General features: G+C 47.3%; 1 protein-coding gene across 1 annotated transcript in view; it reads right to left on the bottom strand.

Annotated features, from left to right (window-relative positions):
• The window catches only part of nup210.L (nucleoporin 210kDa L homeolog), a 45736-nt gene that overhangs the window by 5462 nt on the left and 25216 nt on the right, over positions 1-15058 (bottom strand). The window contains exons 26-39 of the mRNA XM_018240416.2: positions 8822-8902; positions 8596-8727; positions 8012-8170; positions 7815-7906; positions 6770-6944; positions 5210-5385; positions 4681-4901; positions 4372-4508; positions 3683-3806; positions 3173-3319; positions 2661-2911; positions 2311-2518; positions 2085-2192; positions 1937-2008 (exon numbers count right to left, since the gene is read on the bottom strand). Of these exons, the coding sequence (XP_018095905.1) occupies positions 1937-2008; positions 2085-2192; positions 2311-2518; positions 2661-2911; positions 3173-3319; positions 3683-3806; positions 4372-4508; positions 4681-4901; positions 5210-5385; positions 6770-6944; positions 7815-7906; positions 8012-8170; positions 8596-8727; positions 8822-8902 (2083 nt within the window). The remainder of the gene's footprint in view (positions 1-1936; positions 2009-2084; positions 2193-2310; positions 2519-2660; positions 2912-3172; positions 3320-3682; positions 3807-4371; positions 4509-4680; positions 4902-5209; positions 5386-6769; positions 6945-7814; positions 7907-8011; positions 8171-8595; positions 8728-8821; positions 8903-15058) is intronic.

Raw genomic sequence — 15058 nt, 5'->3', positions numbered from 1 at the left:
GTGATCGTTTGGTTTCTGGCCCCGCAATTGAGCGATACTGGCGCTCTGTGTCCGAGTCATCAGAGGAGCTCTCACTGGCAGAGATTTCTCCAGGCTCAATATCACTATCCTGAACACTAGCCTCCTCAGAATCAGATGAATTTGTATCTAAAATGGTATGTGCCTTCTGTTTCTTACTATGCTTAGAAGGTTAAGTGACGGAAGATTGAATGGTGGATTTAATCCAATCAAATAATTTCTCCAATTGAGGAAGTTTAGATGTAAAAGGCTGTTGTGTTTCTAAGGCGGGGAGGGCTGCCCTCTGTATGACTTACATGCCTGTTGCAAAGGAATTGGTTGTGATGATAAGGTTGGTGCTGAATCTGCTGCTTCTATGCTAACTCCTTGTTCCCCTATGTGTAGTGTGTGTTTACAAACTTGAATTTTTATTTTTGGTTGTGGATCTTCTATTTGCCTTCCTTGCCTTGGGTTTCATATACCTCCTAAGCTCCTCTAGAGCCGTGTCTGTATCCATAGTGTAAAAACCACAGCCATCAGTAAGGACTGGCCTTGTCTGCCCTATAGGTATCTTATGGCCATAAGTTAATTACTGGGGAGACATAATCCCAAGAAACAGCAGCCTACAGTCTGTGAATAATTTTGCTACCTTGTGTAATGAATGTACTAGAAGCCGAAGGGCTGTAAAATGCCTTTTCCCCATAACATACAGCTTGGGTTAAAACCCTTGTGCTGTGGTTTATTAATCTGGGCTTGTGTGTCAGCAGTTATCCTCTGCGGTTCTCTCGTTCCACCACTGCTCCGTGCGCAGTGAGGAAAACCAAGATGGCGCATGTAAGCGCGTCCCACTGCCCTGCAGGCATTAGTACTGGGAAATGCAGTCGCTAAACCCAGGAGCCTAAAGGCTTTTTAGCATATTAGCCACCAAAGGGAAAACAGCCTGGGTTAATACCCTTGTGCTGAATTAATTTCCTACCTTGCACGGTCTCCACTGCTGCTTGTAGCTGTGCTCCGGTGCGCAGTAAGAAACAAGATGTCGCCTGCAAGCGCATCACTTGTAAGGTGCACACGCGTATAAGCTGCTTTTTGGTGACAAGGGCTTCAGAACCTGGAAGTGGGCTCCTTACACTGCATGTTCCTTATATTGCGCCTGATCCAGCGCAACAGCAGCAACACTTGAAAGAGAGGGGCTGTGCCCCATAGGTAACCATTCCACCATGCAGCCAGCACAGTCCTGAGGAGTGGTATGAGGCTGAGGATTTTCGCACAGAAAACCTGTGTGATCTGAGCTAGGATGCCTCCTGCTCTTACGGTAGATAGCTTCTTCTTTAGGATGTAAAATGATAAAAAACAAAGAAAAAGAAAGAATAAAATATTGCTGTCCTAACCTCCAAGTAGGACAGAAGAAAAAAAACTGAGAGGAATCAGGAGGAGCAGGAGTTTATATGGAGAGGGAGGAGTTGAGATCCTATTTTTTTCTTCTGTCCTGCCTCCGGAGGTGGATACTTAACCCAACGGTGTCTACACTGACAGGAAAGGCCGGTCTAGAGAAATTATTAACCCCACCCCCAATATGAACCTTTCCAAATACAGGAACCACCCCTCCAATTTAGATGGGAGGCAGCAACACCCATCACTCAGTCCTGGAATCAAGAAATGAGTCTCACAGGGCAGCACTGCCCACCAATTGGTACAGTAGTAGTGACCGCAAAAGTAAACACTGGAATAACATAATAACTTGGCTTGAAAAATTACACATCCATCAAGTTCAACCTTTTAGGTCTGTATATAACCAGAGCATGGCAACAAAAACTTCTGAAGCCTCTCTAATGTGTGCCAGGCATCTCAGCACAGGGCAAGGATTCTCCCTGTGCCTTAGGAATATCTACACCTAGTGAGATACATTGTGCATATATTTAGGCATTTAGTAGGTACTTACTGTTATTCACAGACTTAGGAGAGGTCTTTAGGAACACGGCAGGGGGAACGTTGGTCTCTCTGGGTGACATAACTGTGAGGCAAAATCAAACAGGTTATTCCCTGGTGCAAGAGAAACAGATACAAGATTAAAGGCACAGCATACTTACTGATTATGGTTATTGCTGCCCCGGCCAACAGTGCAAAGAGAGTGAAGAAAATCATCTGATAGGACTCAATAAAGTGTTGAAAGAATCCGGCGCTCTCAGTGGAAGACACTAAAAGAGATAAGATACAGGGGAGCATTACTGTCACTTCTGGTAAAACTCTAGGGACTGTGTTGGGGTACAACAAACTGCTATGCTTCTAATTTGTCTGAAGTGGATCTTTACTTACCACTTGCCGGTCCTTTAACGGAGACGAGACTGAGCGGAACTGTGAGGGTTTGATGGGAGAGGTGGCAGGACACAGTCAGGGCAGTAGACAGGGATCCCTGGCTTAAAACTCTGCCATCGCTTATACTGACTTCATAGAGCAAAAAGCTTGGGGTGCCATAGGAACGATCCTTCAGATACAGGCTCACTGCCGCTGATCCGACTTTTACCTGGAATAATAAATGTGGTCTTTATTCTCCTGCCTCCTGACAATGATGCTCTGGGACAAACATCACAATGGTGTAAAAGCTTTATTATAGGTCAAAAAGATCAAAGCAAATACAATGGAGACTGCTGCCACCCAATACTCACATCCAGGCTGTTCAGCATGTCGGGGGCTCCGTAGATTTTGAGGTCGGATGATGTGTAATGTGTGCTTAGAATGATTTCCTTCTGTTCAATAAAAATCCCGGGGTAAATTGGCACTTGGGCCCCAGTCTGCTCTTTGTACAGTTGGTTCCCTGGCACTGAGGCAGTGACTGTGAGAGACGTGTCCCCCATACTGAGATGCTTCAGCTGACCCTCCGACAGCTCCTGCTGGGCCACTAAGCACATGTATTGGCCTAAACAGAAGCAAAGCAGTCAGGCTGGATAATCAGCTGCCAATGACAACCCGACTGATACCAGAACATCAATTAATCGATTGGGATCATGTAAAGTGATTCCATGGAAATGCTGTACAACAGGAAAGGGAAGTTTGGGGAAATTATTTAACAGAAAGGGGGGACAATATCTAAGAACCAGTGACAGGTTATATATTTTTCCCTATGAGAGCATTCAATGTGCATGGAGCAGCAACCTGATACACAGCCACAAACACTCACCTGCCTCCACACTGAAACTGGGAGCCACAGCAAATATATCCGAGGGTGCAACTTCCACTTTGTGGTCAGTAAATTTTAAGTGGCAATTAATAACATTCTCTGGATGAAGCTCCTTGATTGCTTCAATCTGATTGGCTGAACACTGACCTGAAAACCAAAGCAGCGAAAGCCTATAAAATACAAATACACAACTATCCATATTTTTCTGTCATAATGTCGAAGAAATCCTGGCAATCATTCCGTAGACATTTCCACAGAGACTGCGTTCATCTGGGACTTTATATGTTTTCACATGGATTGGAAGCAATTGTACTCCTAATTAAGATCTGTAAGGGTCATGGCAACACCACAATTTAATCTCCCTATGGAACCCCTACACAGCGCTCGCTTAGAGTGCAAGGTGCAATCTCAGCACTTGGTCATTACATACAGGGTAACTGCCCCACAGAGGTATCATATGTTATTAATGCAGCCCAAGTATCTAAAAAAAACTAGGGCTGTTCCACTTACCTGTCAGACTGTGGCTTTTCTCATCTATTTCCACATGAAACGTATGGGGATTTGCGGCATGCAGATTAATTTTCTCCCCATTGGCATAAACCACTCTCATTATCTGGGGCATGCGCACAGCCACCTGCAGGAAGGGACAAACTCTTCTATAAACTGGCTCCAAATACAGGGAGCAATGTCATAAACCAAATGAAACAGCCATCAATGAAGAACTGTGACCTGTTATTTTACATATTCTATAGATATTCTATTTAGCCAATCAATTTCCATTGCTGGGTCCCTGCTCATGTAGGATTATTTCCTAATAATTGTGCACAGGTGCTTTCTGTCTATTTCAGATTAATCCACATTAACGGGGAGAGTTTCAGTTGTTCCCCTTGTTGGATTGGTCCAATATACCCAGAGAAATCGGAACCATGTCCTGGCTTTCAGTGCCCCGTGCATTATGCAGTCCCAGGCAAAATGAATGGGTGCTTTTCCGTGAAGCAGATGTACATTATTGGCTGACAAGATAACTATCCTTTTATTATTAGAACGCATCGTGGGTTATACAAGTGCCTATTTAAAGACTTAGGGCAGAAGCTGTAGGAAGAACTTTATATCTCAATGGAACATAGGCAGGGGTTGGTGGCACAGCAGATCAGAGTGTTCAAGTGTTGGGGGGATGGTGTGAATAATAATCTTATTACCTCTCTATAAGTCTTCAACAGTCCAGGGATTTCATAGTAGATGGTGACAAGTCCAACTTCCTTGGCCACAGCAACTCCAAATTTAGGATCAATCTGGAGAACAGAGTTGGATGAAGAGCTCCAAACTCCGATTAGTCCTGTCCAAAAACAAGGAAATCAATGTAGCAGACTCCCCAAGCTCTGACCAACAGCTCATCTAAGTAAATCTAAGTACATAGGTCAATAGCTGAGCCTCTCCAATTAGAACCCCCCCCACCTCAATATTCCCAAACCCAAACAACCAATTAGGCCTCTGTCTACCCCACTTACCTTCTGGGCCTGTGATAGGACAAGTAAAACAAATGATGTCTCCAACCACAGCATCATCGCTCAGACTGGGGGCAATGCTGTACTGCACAGGGAGAGGCACGTAGTCTACGATTCCAGGGGCCTCCGGGTCCCACACACTAAATATGGTGAGCCCCACGTTCTCAGTGCGCACAATGAATGTGTTATTATTGGCTCCTTTGGCCACATGGACAAAATCGTCCCTGGGGAGGAGAAATTGAATACGTGTTTATACACAGAACATACAAAGAACATTCACATGCTTCCTATATTTATCTATTTCCATTTCCAGTAGTTTATCTGGTCTAAATACAAGAAGAATGCCCCAACATGCTAAAGAACACAGAGAAGAATGAGCGCAGGCAGCACAGTTAAATATATAGAGCACACACAATGTAGTTACAGGCACCGGATTGTGTTTAGACTAAAGGAATACATTGAGAAGCATGTGTAAGGCCCCCATGGATCATTTCCATATTAAATCTCATTTCACAGCAGGGAGGTCACCCACCTGTTGGTTGCAAAGCTGAGAAGTGAATTGTGGGAATGGAAGAGATCACCCGTGTTGTCATGTAATTGGATAGAAAATGTCAATGTTAAGCCCAGGGGTATTGCAGGCAGCAGGTTCCCAGTTGCCGTCCGGAGGGTTGGACTTGTGACAATGTGCAGGTAGGATACAGGGGCCACCTGGAATAAAGGAGAGCAGGGGATTCGCATTATCATATTATTTATATTTACAAGAGAGTCAGAGAAAAATTAAGAGATACAGCTGTCAGAAAAAAAGTCCTGTCTTTTACCTAATTGTATAAAGAAGAGTATTACTGGAAGAAAACATTTTACTTGACCTTTAATGTTTGCACCAGGGAATTCATTTTCTGCAGCTCACATGACCAATTCCTTTCTGGCAAAAACCTCAGGCCTGCCTTGCTTTATGGCAAGGGTTCTAGACATACTCTTAGGATTGGAATACACAGACTCAATTCCCCTTTATGTGAAATGCTTATTAATATTGATGCAGTGCTTTTGGGGGTGAAAAGGTGTGTGTTTTATCCCTTTCTGTTCTGAGTCTGACAACAATGTAGGAGCAGTCGGGTCTCCTCCAGGCCACATGGCTGCTGCTGCTATACGGTTTCAGGACTCAGAACCAGCAGCGCATAAAGTATATACAGCAAGAGAGATACTGATGTCAATAGCAATTAAATTTACTAATAACTTTTAAAACCATTGAAATGGTGTAAAAAACGGAATTAGTATCACAGGTATGGGATCAGTTATTACATATCCCCCCCAGAGTGCATTTCCCACTGATTTGCTCTCCCTCTGTGATAGAACGCTGCACTTGATGGGTCCGCATACATTCAAGTGACAAAACCCACCAATTGCAATTTCTAATCTTAAAATGTGTTTTAGTAGCATTAAAAGGAGAGAGCACAAATGGAAAGACCCCCTATACGGAAAACTCCATGACCCAAACATTCTTGACACTAGATTCCATATCTGTGTAATAAAAATTGGGATTATTAGTTTTATCTTAAAATGATGCTCTAAAAGCTTTTTTTCTTCAACTTTTTACACCCCCCAAATAAAAATAAAGCAGCACACGGCAGAATAAAGCCCCCGAGGCAGAAATCCAGAGGTCATTTACACTCAGTAGAAACCCTTCTGTGCAGCTCATTTACTTCTTATTTAAGGTTCAGCTCAATGTGTGACCCGTAAAGAATTCGGATTTAACGCATTAAATGAGGCAATTGCCCAGCGACACAGAGATTGGACCTTGTCATCGTAGAAGGTCAGTAACAAACACCTCACTGTGTCACTTCTACAGGAAATTTCATATTAACCCCTGACTCTCTCCCTCCTCCTAACTATGCAGGACAAGTTTCCCAGCATGAACTGCGAGCCAGAGATTAGGAGATTTTCCCAACAAGCAGGAGCACACCATCCCTACACACAAGCACTGGGGCCATAGATATTTGACCTGCCAAACAAGATGGACACAGTGATCTCTGTAGAACAAGCAGCCATTTAATGTTCCTGTTCTCCTTGGATATTGGGAACTAGAGAGAGTTACCTTCACAGAAACAATAATGGTTTGATTGATTCCGAAATGCTCCAGGGAATTGATTTCCATGGTAGACACCCCTGTTTGGGATCCAGCTGTAAGCAGCCCTTTATCATCCACGTGCACCACGGGGGCTTCTTGGGGTCCATTTAGTATTCGGTAACTCACAGAGGCGAAACGATCCCTGAAATAAAATTTTAGTTCATGAATAAAGAACAGACTGAACAAATTTGATTATATGTTATTATTGTGTTTCTTATTGTTGTTACATTACATTATATTGCACAGTTGAAAAGACCCCAACAACAGAACCCTGGTATGACAGCAGAACCTTCCCGCTGTTCCACCCTATTGCCATAAACAGAACTTCCCACTACCACTTCTTTCTTTCTGTGGGACAGATAGTGGTTTCCAAGCAAGTGCCCAGTGTAGGACTGGGATGTCAGGACCAAGAAAAACCCGTTGGGTGTCGGCCTCCTCCCCTAAGGAAGTAGAAGGTACGTGATGCATTTGTGGGAGGGGGTGGTAGGCTGGTGCCAGTGGAAAAGTTCATGACTGGAGTTGGGGGCCCTTGAAGTGGCAGCCCCGGTGGGCCCCAAACACCCAGTCTGACACTAGACTGGGCTCTTCACTGTTCCCAAATAAAACTCTGTATACTTCCCCCCCCCCCCCCAGCATATATGGGAGTAAGAGGAAGCCTAATTGTATGAAATGCTTTCAGCACCCCCTTACCTGTTGGTCTGAAGCCTCAGGAAGGAATTGGGAGACATTAGGATTTGCTCAGTGTCAAAAGTAGGAGTGACTAAATGCACTACCCACTACCACTTCTTTCTTTCTGTGGGACAGATATTGGTTTCCAGTGGTAGGAGTGACTAGATGCACTACCACTTCTTTCTTTCCGTGGGGACAGATAGTGGGCCCTAAACACCCAGTCTGACACTAGACTGGGCTCTTCACTGTTCCCAAATAAAACTCTGTATACTCCCCCCCCCCACAGCATATGTGGGAGTAAGAGGAAGCCTAATTGTATGAAATGCTTTCAGCAACCCCTTACCTGTTGGTCTGAAGCCTCAGGAAGGAATTGGGAGACATTAGGATTTGCTCAGTGTCAATAGTAGGAGTGACTAGATGCAGCCTGTCATACACCTGTAATAAAAAAACGGTTTCTTGTTACAACTGGTACAGAGCAAGGATATGGCACACAGAAAAGAGGGGTTCCCTCCAGTATTGAGCAGCAGCTGCCCCCTGTACCTGTATCTGGATCTCGTCAGACAGTTCCTGCGCCAGGCTGTACAACTGCTTCGCTGCAGGATCCGTTACTCTCACCGTCACTTTCAGCCCTGTTTTGCCTTTCATTTTGGCATAGACATTCATAGCAAAGTTATACTGCACTGGAAGCTCTACGGATGCCTGCAATGAGCACATAGAGCATTATTGGGTAGAGCAGATAGTAGACAGACTCTTGGGCAGATACTTGGTGTAGGACTGCAGGGCGGTGGGTTTCTGGATAGCAGTCCTTTATAGTTTTTAGTTTCTTATGTTACTGTTCTCTTCCCTTTCACACATTATATCTTCCCCTTCTCTCATGTTAAAACGTTTCATTCTCCTTTCCTTTTTGCCATCACCCTGTGTCTTGACTGCTCTATTCCTGCTTCCCCACTCCCCTTCTCTTCAACCAAGTGGATCTTTATTTCTCAGATATTAATATGAGAATGGACTTATGTGTGTGTTTTTTGGGGGGGGGGGGGTAAGGTGTGTGTGCAAAGATGTACACAGGAAGGAGAAAAGCATCTATAGCCAAATCACACCTGATATTTTCCAATTTGATTCAGTACCTCACTGTGTCGGCTTCGAGTATCAATGAAATCTCTTTTCATCACAGCCCAATGGAAGGTTAAACCCGGCACAGCATTAGCAAATGAAAATGGCGTCTGGCTGCTCGTTATTCCCATCACATACACCGGCATCTGCAAAGGATCCATCATGTTATAGCCACGGAGAGCACAGACACACTCAATATGGGAGACATCCAATTATACATTTCATTCTCAAAACACTTACCTGTGTCCCCACCTTCATCCTAGTTATTGGCGCATGAATCCGCAGCGCTCTCAGCTGGACAACTTCAACTTCCACTGTATCCTGCAGAGAGAGTGCAAGTGTCAGTCACAACTGCCTATTCCTAAACCACCGACATTATAACTGCAGGTTACAGGGGTGAAACTGTACAGGAAGCAGAAATAATTTGCTGTGGGGCCCAGTAATATCTAGTTACACCACTAGCAGGTTATAAACAGCGGCTTAACTAACCAGTCAGTTAGGTGCCCCTATGCAAAAATAAGGGGCCCGGCATGCACATTCCCAAACGAACCCTCTGCTTCTCACTTGGTCGCATTCAGGTAGTAGAGAGACTGGGGAGGGGGGATTTCTATATATTATAGAGGCAGTTTCTTCATCTCGAGTCAGAGAAATAAATTAAAGGTGTATTTTAGACCAATGTATTCAAAAAAGTATAATTTATTTATCAAACAGAATTCTTAAAAGCTGGCCAGCCAGAAAACACAATAAATAGATCAATAAAATTACATAAAAACAATCATCAAGTTGCTCCACGTGGGTAGTCGCTTGTTTAAATTTTAATAATACTCCATAACCAAGGAGTACATATTGTATTATTAAAATTTAAACGAGTGACTACCCACCTGGAGTAACTTTAGAATTGTTTTTATGTAATTGTATTAATTAATTGATCTATTTATTGTGTTTCCTGGCCGCCAGCTTTTAAGAATTCTTTATCTTTGAGAATTATCCTCAATAGGACCTTGAGGATGTTTTATTTTTTTTATTTTTTTTCACCAGTGAGAAAGTTTTTCCTTAAAGGAAAACTATACCCCCAAAATGAACACTTAAGCAACAGATAGTTCATATCATATTAAGTGGCAAATTAAAGGAGATTTTGTGAGTACTCACCGTTAAATCTCTCTCTCTTCGGTCGCTTGGGGGACACAGGAGACAGTGGGTATAGCTAATGCCACTAGGAGGCAGGACACAACAGAATAAGAAATGTGACTCCTCCTCCGCTGGCTATACCCTCAGCAGTAGGCGGAGCCGGAATCAGTTTGTACCAAAGTAGTACTAAGTAGAGAAACAATAACCAACAACTAGTAACAGGAACATATTGACAACAGGGAGTAATATGTCTGACGGACAGAGAAGGCCTCCATCTGGGGAGGGAAGTCCTGTGTCCCCCAAGCGACCGAAGAGAAAGAGATTTAACGGTGAGTACTCACAAAATCTCCTTTTCTCCTTGTCGGCTTGGGGGACACAGGAGACAGTGGGGACGTACCAAAGCTGTCCCCTATCCTCAGGGCGGGAAGGATAGGCCCTAAGAGGAAGTAACCACTGCGGCTTGGAGAACTCTCCTGCCGAAACGTGCATCAGATGCCGCAAAAGTGTCAAAGTGGTAAAATTTTGTGAAAGAGTGGATGGAAGACCACGTGGCCGCTTTGCATAGCTGATCAGCTGATGCCTGGTTTCTGAAAGCCCAAGACGTGCTCATCCCCCTGGTGGAGTGAGCCTTGACCTTGACGGGAGGAACTCGACCCCGTGCCGTGTAAGCACGCTGAATGGCTTGCTTGATCCATCTGGAGACAGAAGATTTGGCCGCAGGTAGACCTTTACGAGGACCTGAGGGAAGGACAAACAGTGCATCTGATTGGCGGAAGTCCTGAACTCTGTGTAGGTAGAATTTGAGGGCTCTGACAGGGTCCAGGGTGTGTAGAGCCGCCTCCTTGGGATTGGAGGGCGACGGGCAAAAGGTTGGAATGGTGATCTCTTGATTTAAGTGAAAATCTGACACCACCTTCGGGAGGAAGGAGGGAACCGTGCGGAGTACCGCTCTGTCATGGTGAAAAATGAGGAAAGGTGACTTGCAGGACAAGGCGGTGAGTTCTGAAACACGCCTGGCGGAGGCTATCGCCAGGAGAAAAACGGTCTTCCAGGTTAGCCACTGAAGAGGAATAGAGGCCATCGGCTCGAATGGTGGCGTTTGTAATGCCTGCAGCACCAGCGTCAGGTCCCATGGGGGAGCCGGAGGTCGAACTGGGGGAGCAATGTGCGCCACCCCCTGTAGAAAAGTCTTGACGTCAGGAAGGAATGCGAGTCTTCTTTGAAAAAGGACAGAGAGGGCCGAAATCTGGGACTTCAGGGAGCCGAGGGAGAGGCCCAAGGCAAGGCCCTCTTGAAGGAACTCCAGCAGATCCGGGACGGAGAAAACCTCGAAGGACTTCTTGTGACTATGGCACCAGGCTCGGTAGGTGGACCAAACTCTGTGGTAGGTTCTAGCAGATACTGGTTTTCGTGCAGCCCGCATGGTGCGGATGACTGCATCGGAGAAGCCTTTCTTTTTCAGGATTTTGGTCTCAAAAGCCACGCAGTCAAACTGAGATAAGCTGGATTTGGATGCCGGATTGGCCCTTGCAGGAGTAGGTCCGGCCGAAGGGGAAGGGTGCGGGGTTCCGCAATGGAGAGATTGAGGAGGTCCGAGTACCAGGTGCGTCGAGGCCACCTTGGGGCGATTAGGATCAGGGTCGTGTGCTCCCTCTGCAGCTTCCTGATCGTTCTGGGGATTAGAGGAAGTGGAGGGAAGGCGTAGGTTAGACCGAAGTTCCAAGGCGCTGTGAGGGCGTCCGCCTCCAGAGCCAGTGGGTCCCGGTAGCGGGCTAGGAAGGTTGGAACCTTTCGATTCTGCCGTGTTGCCATGAGATCGACCTCTGGAGTGCCCCAGTGATCGGTTATCTCGAGGAAGACGTCCTCGTTTAACGACCATTCCCCTGGATCCAGGGTCTGACGACTGAGGAAGTCCGCCTCCCAGTTTAGGAGGCCCGGAATGTAATTTGCTGACAGTTGGGCATGGTGATCCTCTGCCCATTGGAGAATGAGGCTGGCTTCGGTTTGGGCTCTTCGGCTTCTTGTGCCGCCCTGATGATTGATGTAGGCGACTGCCGTGGCGTTGTCTGACTGGACCTTTATCGCTTGGCCTGACAGGTCGTGTTGCCAATGGATGAGACCCAATCGAATGGCTCGGATCTCCAACAGGTTGATAGGTAGGACCTGTTCCTCCCGGGACCACCTGCCCTGTGCTGAGCGTCCGTCCAGCACTGCTCCCCATCCGAACAGACTTGCGTCCGTTGTTAGTAGGCGCCATAGGGGTTCTCCCAGATGTCTTCCTATGGACAAATGTTGGGGGCTTAACCACCAACGAAGAGACGCTTGGGTCTTGTGGGAGAGACGGATCTGTTGTAGGAGAGATTTCCGTTCCATGCAGCTAGTATGTTCCACTGCAGCTCCCTGAGATGATGTTGAGCAAAGGGGACGGCTTCTATGGTCGATACCATGACCCCCAGGACTTTCATGCAATGTCTGGCTGAGTGAGTGGGTTTGACCAGCAGTGTGTTCGCCAGAGCCTGGAGTCTCACAATCTTGTCTGGTGGGAGGGAGACTCGGTTGGTCCTGGTGTTGAACTGCATGCCCAGGAAAATCATGGATTGACTGGGAACCAGGGATGACTTTTCCCGGTTGATGCACCATCCGAGCTGTTGAAGCTTGGAAATGGAGATCTGTAGGCAGTTTTGTGCAGCCGGGAAGGAAGGAGCTTTGATCAATAGATCGTCGAGGTAGGGAGTAATGGATACGCCCTCGTTCCGGATCAGAGCTGTGGCGGCCGCCATGATCTTCGTGAAGACTCGTGGGGCTGAGGTGAGGCCGAAGGGGAGAGCCGTGAATTGGTAGTGTAGGTTTTGGAAGGCAAATCGTAAGTATTTCCGATGGGGAGGGAAAATTGGAATGTGCAGGTAGGCATCCTTGATGTCGAGGGATGTCAGGAATTGGCCTTCGGTCATGGCAGCTATGATGGACCTGAGGGATTCCATCTTGAATCTTCGAGGTCGGATGAACCGGTTGAGGCCCTTGAGGTCTAGAATGGGTCGTACGGACCCGTCTTTCTTGGGGACGACGAACAGGTTTGAGTAATAACCTTTGAATCTTTCCCCTATGGGAACTGGTGAGATGACTTCTGTTTGAATGAGGTTCGAAATCACCAGACGAAAAGCTCTTTGCTTGTCTTGTTCCCGAGGGAGTCTTGACATAAAGAACCTCTGAGGGGGCCGAGAAAATTCGAGATGGTAGCCTTGAGACACTACCTCGTGTATCCAAGAATCCTGAGTAGAGGAGATCCAGGTATCCGCAAAATGTTGAAGCCTTCCGCCTAGAGGTACCTGGTGAGACGGGGGAGAGACCCCGTCATGCAGAGGATGATTTGTCTGCAGGTCTGGAAGAGGGCTTGCGGCTCTGCCAGGAGGACCTGGGTTTACCCCCGAACCTCCCTCTATTGGAGGGAGTGTGACGTGGCGGAGATGACCTAATGCCTTTGCTTTGGGAGGGACGAAAGGACCTACTTCTGCGAAAAGAAGAGCGAGGCTTTGGTTGTGGAAGTAAGGTGCTCTTGCCTCCAGTCGCTTGACTGATGATCTTGTCAAGGTCGGGGCCGAAGAGAAGTTTTCCTTTGAATGGAAGCGAGGTAAGAGACTTCTTCGAAGAAAGGTCCGCTGTCCACAATTTTAACCAGAGGCATCTGCGTGCCGCAACAGACAAGGCGGAGGTTCTGCCAATGATTTGTGCTGCATCTAGAGAAGCTTCACAGATGTAGTCATTTGCCTCTTTTATTTGGGATGCCCATTGTGCTAGCTGGTGGCGTGGGGCTCCCGAAGAGATCCCTTGAAGTAGAGTGTCAGACCAGGACTGGATAGCTCTGCTAACCCAGGCAGTGGCTAGCACTGGCCGAAGGGAAGTACCTGATGCTGAAAATTGGGAACGCAGTAGACCTTCTAATTTCTTGTCCATATGATCTTTAAAAGAAGATGCGTCAGGAACTGGTAGGGCAGTATTTTTGGAGAGACGTGATACAGGAGCGTCCACTGATGGTGGAGAGGACCACTTGTCAGTCGAGTCTGATGGAAAGGGGTACAGCTTGAGGAATCTGCGGTTTGGCTGGAAACGCCTCTCAGGCTTGTCCCATTCCTGTTGGATAAGCTGTTCAAGTTGGGAATGAGCTGGGAAGGTGGGCGATATTCTACTGTTTCTCTTGAAAAGGGCTTTGGCAGCCTTGGGGTTCTCCTCTGTCTCTTGAAGGTGGAGTGTTTCAATGACAGAGGCTATTAGGGAGTCAACTGCTTCAGAAGAGAATTTTGGAGAATCGTCCTCTGGTTGATCTGAGGTGTGAGAAAGCTCACCATCAGAAAGAGAGAAGTCCCCGTCAGGTTCTGGAGGAGGTGAGGAGAAACCTGGGGAGTTAGTGCCGCTTTCCTCGTCTGAGGGGGAAGGGGCTCTACGCTTTGGGACCCTTTGTGTAGGATTTTCCAAGCGGGAAAGGAGCTTGTCCAGGGAAAGGGCCAATTTAGGGATCCCCGTGGCAAGATGGGAGGCCCAATCTGAGATGGCCGGTGGCCCTGAGGCTGCGGCCTCTGACTGGTGTGGAGGTGAGGCCCTTTGAGAAGCCTGGTCCACTTGGGGGGGAGCAGGGCTTGGGGGATCAGAAAACTGTGCGGCAGGTTTACATTTTGAACAGAAAGGTTCCTTATGACCCCCTGGCAGCTTTTTGCGACATTTGGTGCAGGCCAGATATCTGACAGAGGCAGTGGATCCCCTGGTGAAAATGCCCTCACTGGCACCCTCAGACATATTGCCCCCTAACTCAAGGTATAAATAATACTTGCTGTGTATGCCCCTGCTGTTGTATAGCCAGGGAGAGAGGGTGGCGCTGATGACAGGAACGCAGTGAGATATAGAGCCCACTGAAGCCTGTGTCCCCCGTGCAGCAGGGAGGTCTGAGAGAGAATGCGCACCGAGCGCTTGTCTCGCAGTGCGGGAGGCGAAGGCCGGAAGTGACGTCACGGCGCGCGAAGGCGCGAGAAAAAGTGCGTGAACTGAAGGGAGTGAGGGAGGCGCTGCTGATAAGCAAGCACTGCCTCAATGCGCACCGTGCCTGCCCGCAGTAATGGCCCCTGTGAAAAGTGTCAGACACGCTCTGCCAAATGGAGGGGAGTGTGGCTGAGGGAGGAAGAGGGCTGATCAGGGGCTGTGTTTAGGAGCGCCCTGTGTAGCCAGTGCCCAATGTACTCTTAGTCACCATAGCCAGGTACAGCATAAGCCTGTGTGGGGGCTGCTGATGGCAGGTGGGACATGGGAAGGGTGGAGAGGGGAGGGGAAAAGTGTACTCACCTACCCCAGGGCACAGAACTC

The sequence above is a fragment of the Xenopus laevis genome, chromosome 4L, assembly GCF_017654675.1.
Source record: "Xenopus laevis strain J_2021 chromosome 4L, Xenopus_laevis_v10.1, whole genome shotgun sequence".
Lineage (NCBI taxonomy): Eukaryota > Metazoa > Chordata > Amphibia > Anura > Pipidae > Xenopus > Xenopus laevis.
This window is presented reverse-complemented; position numbering and strand designations above follow the sequence as displayed.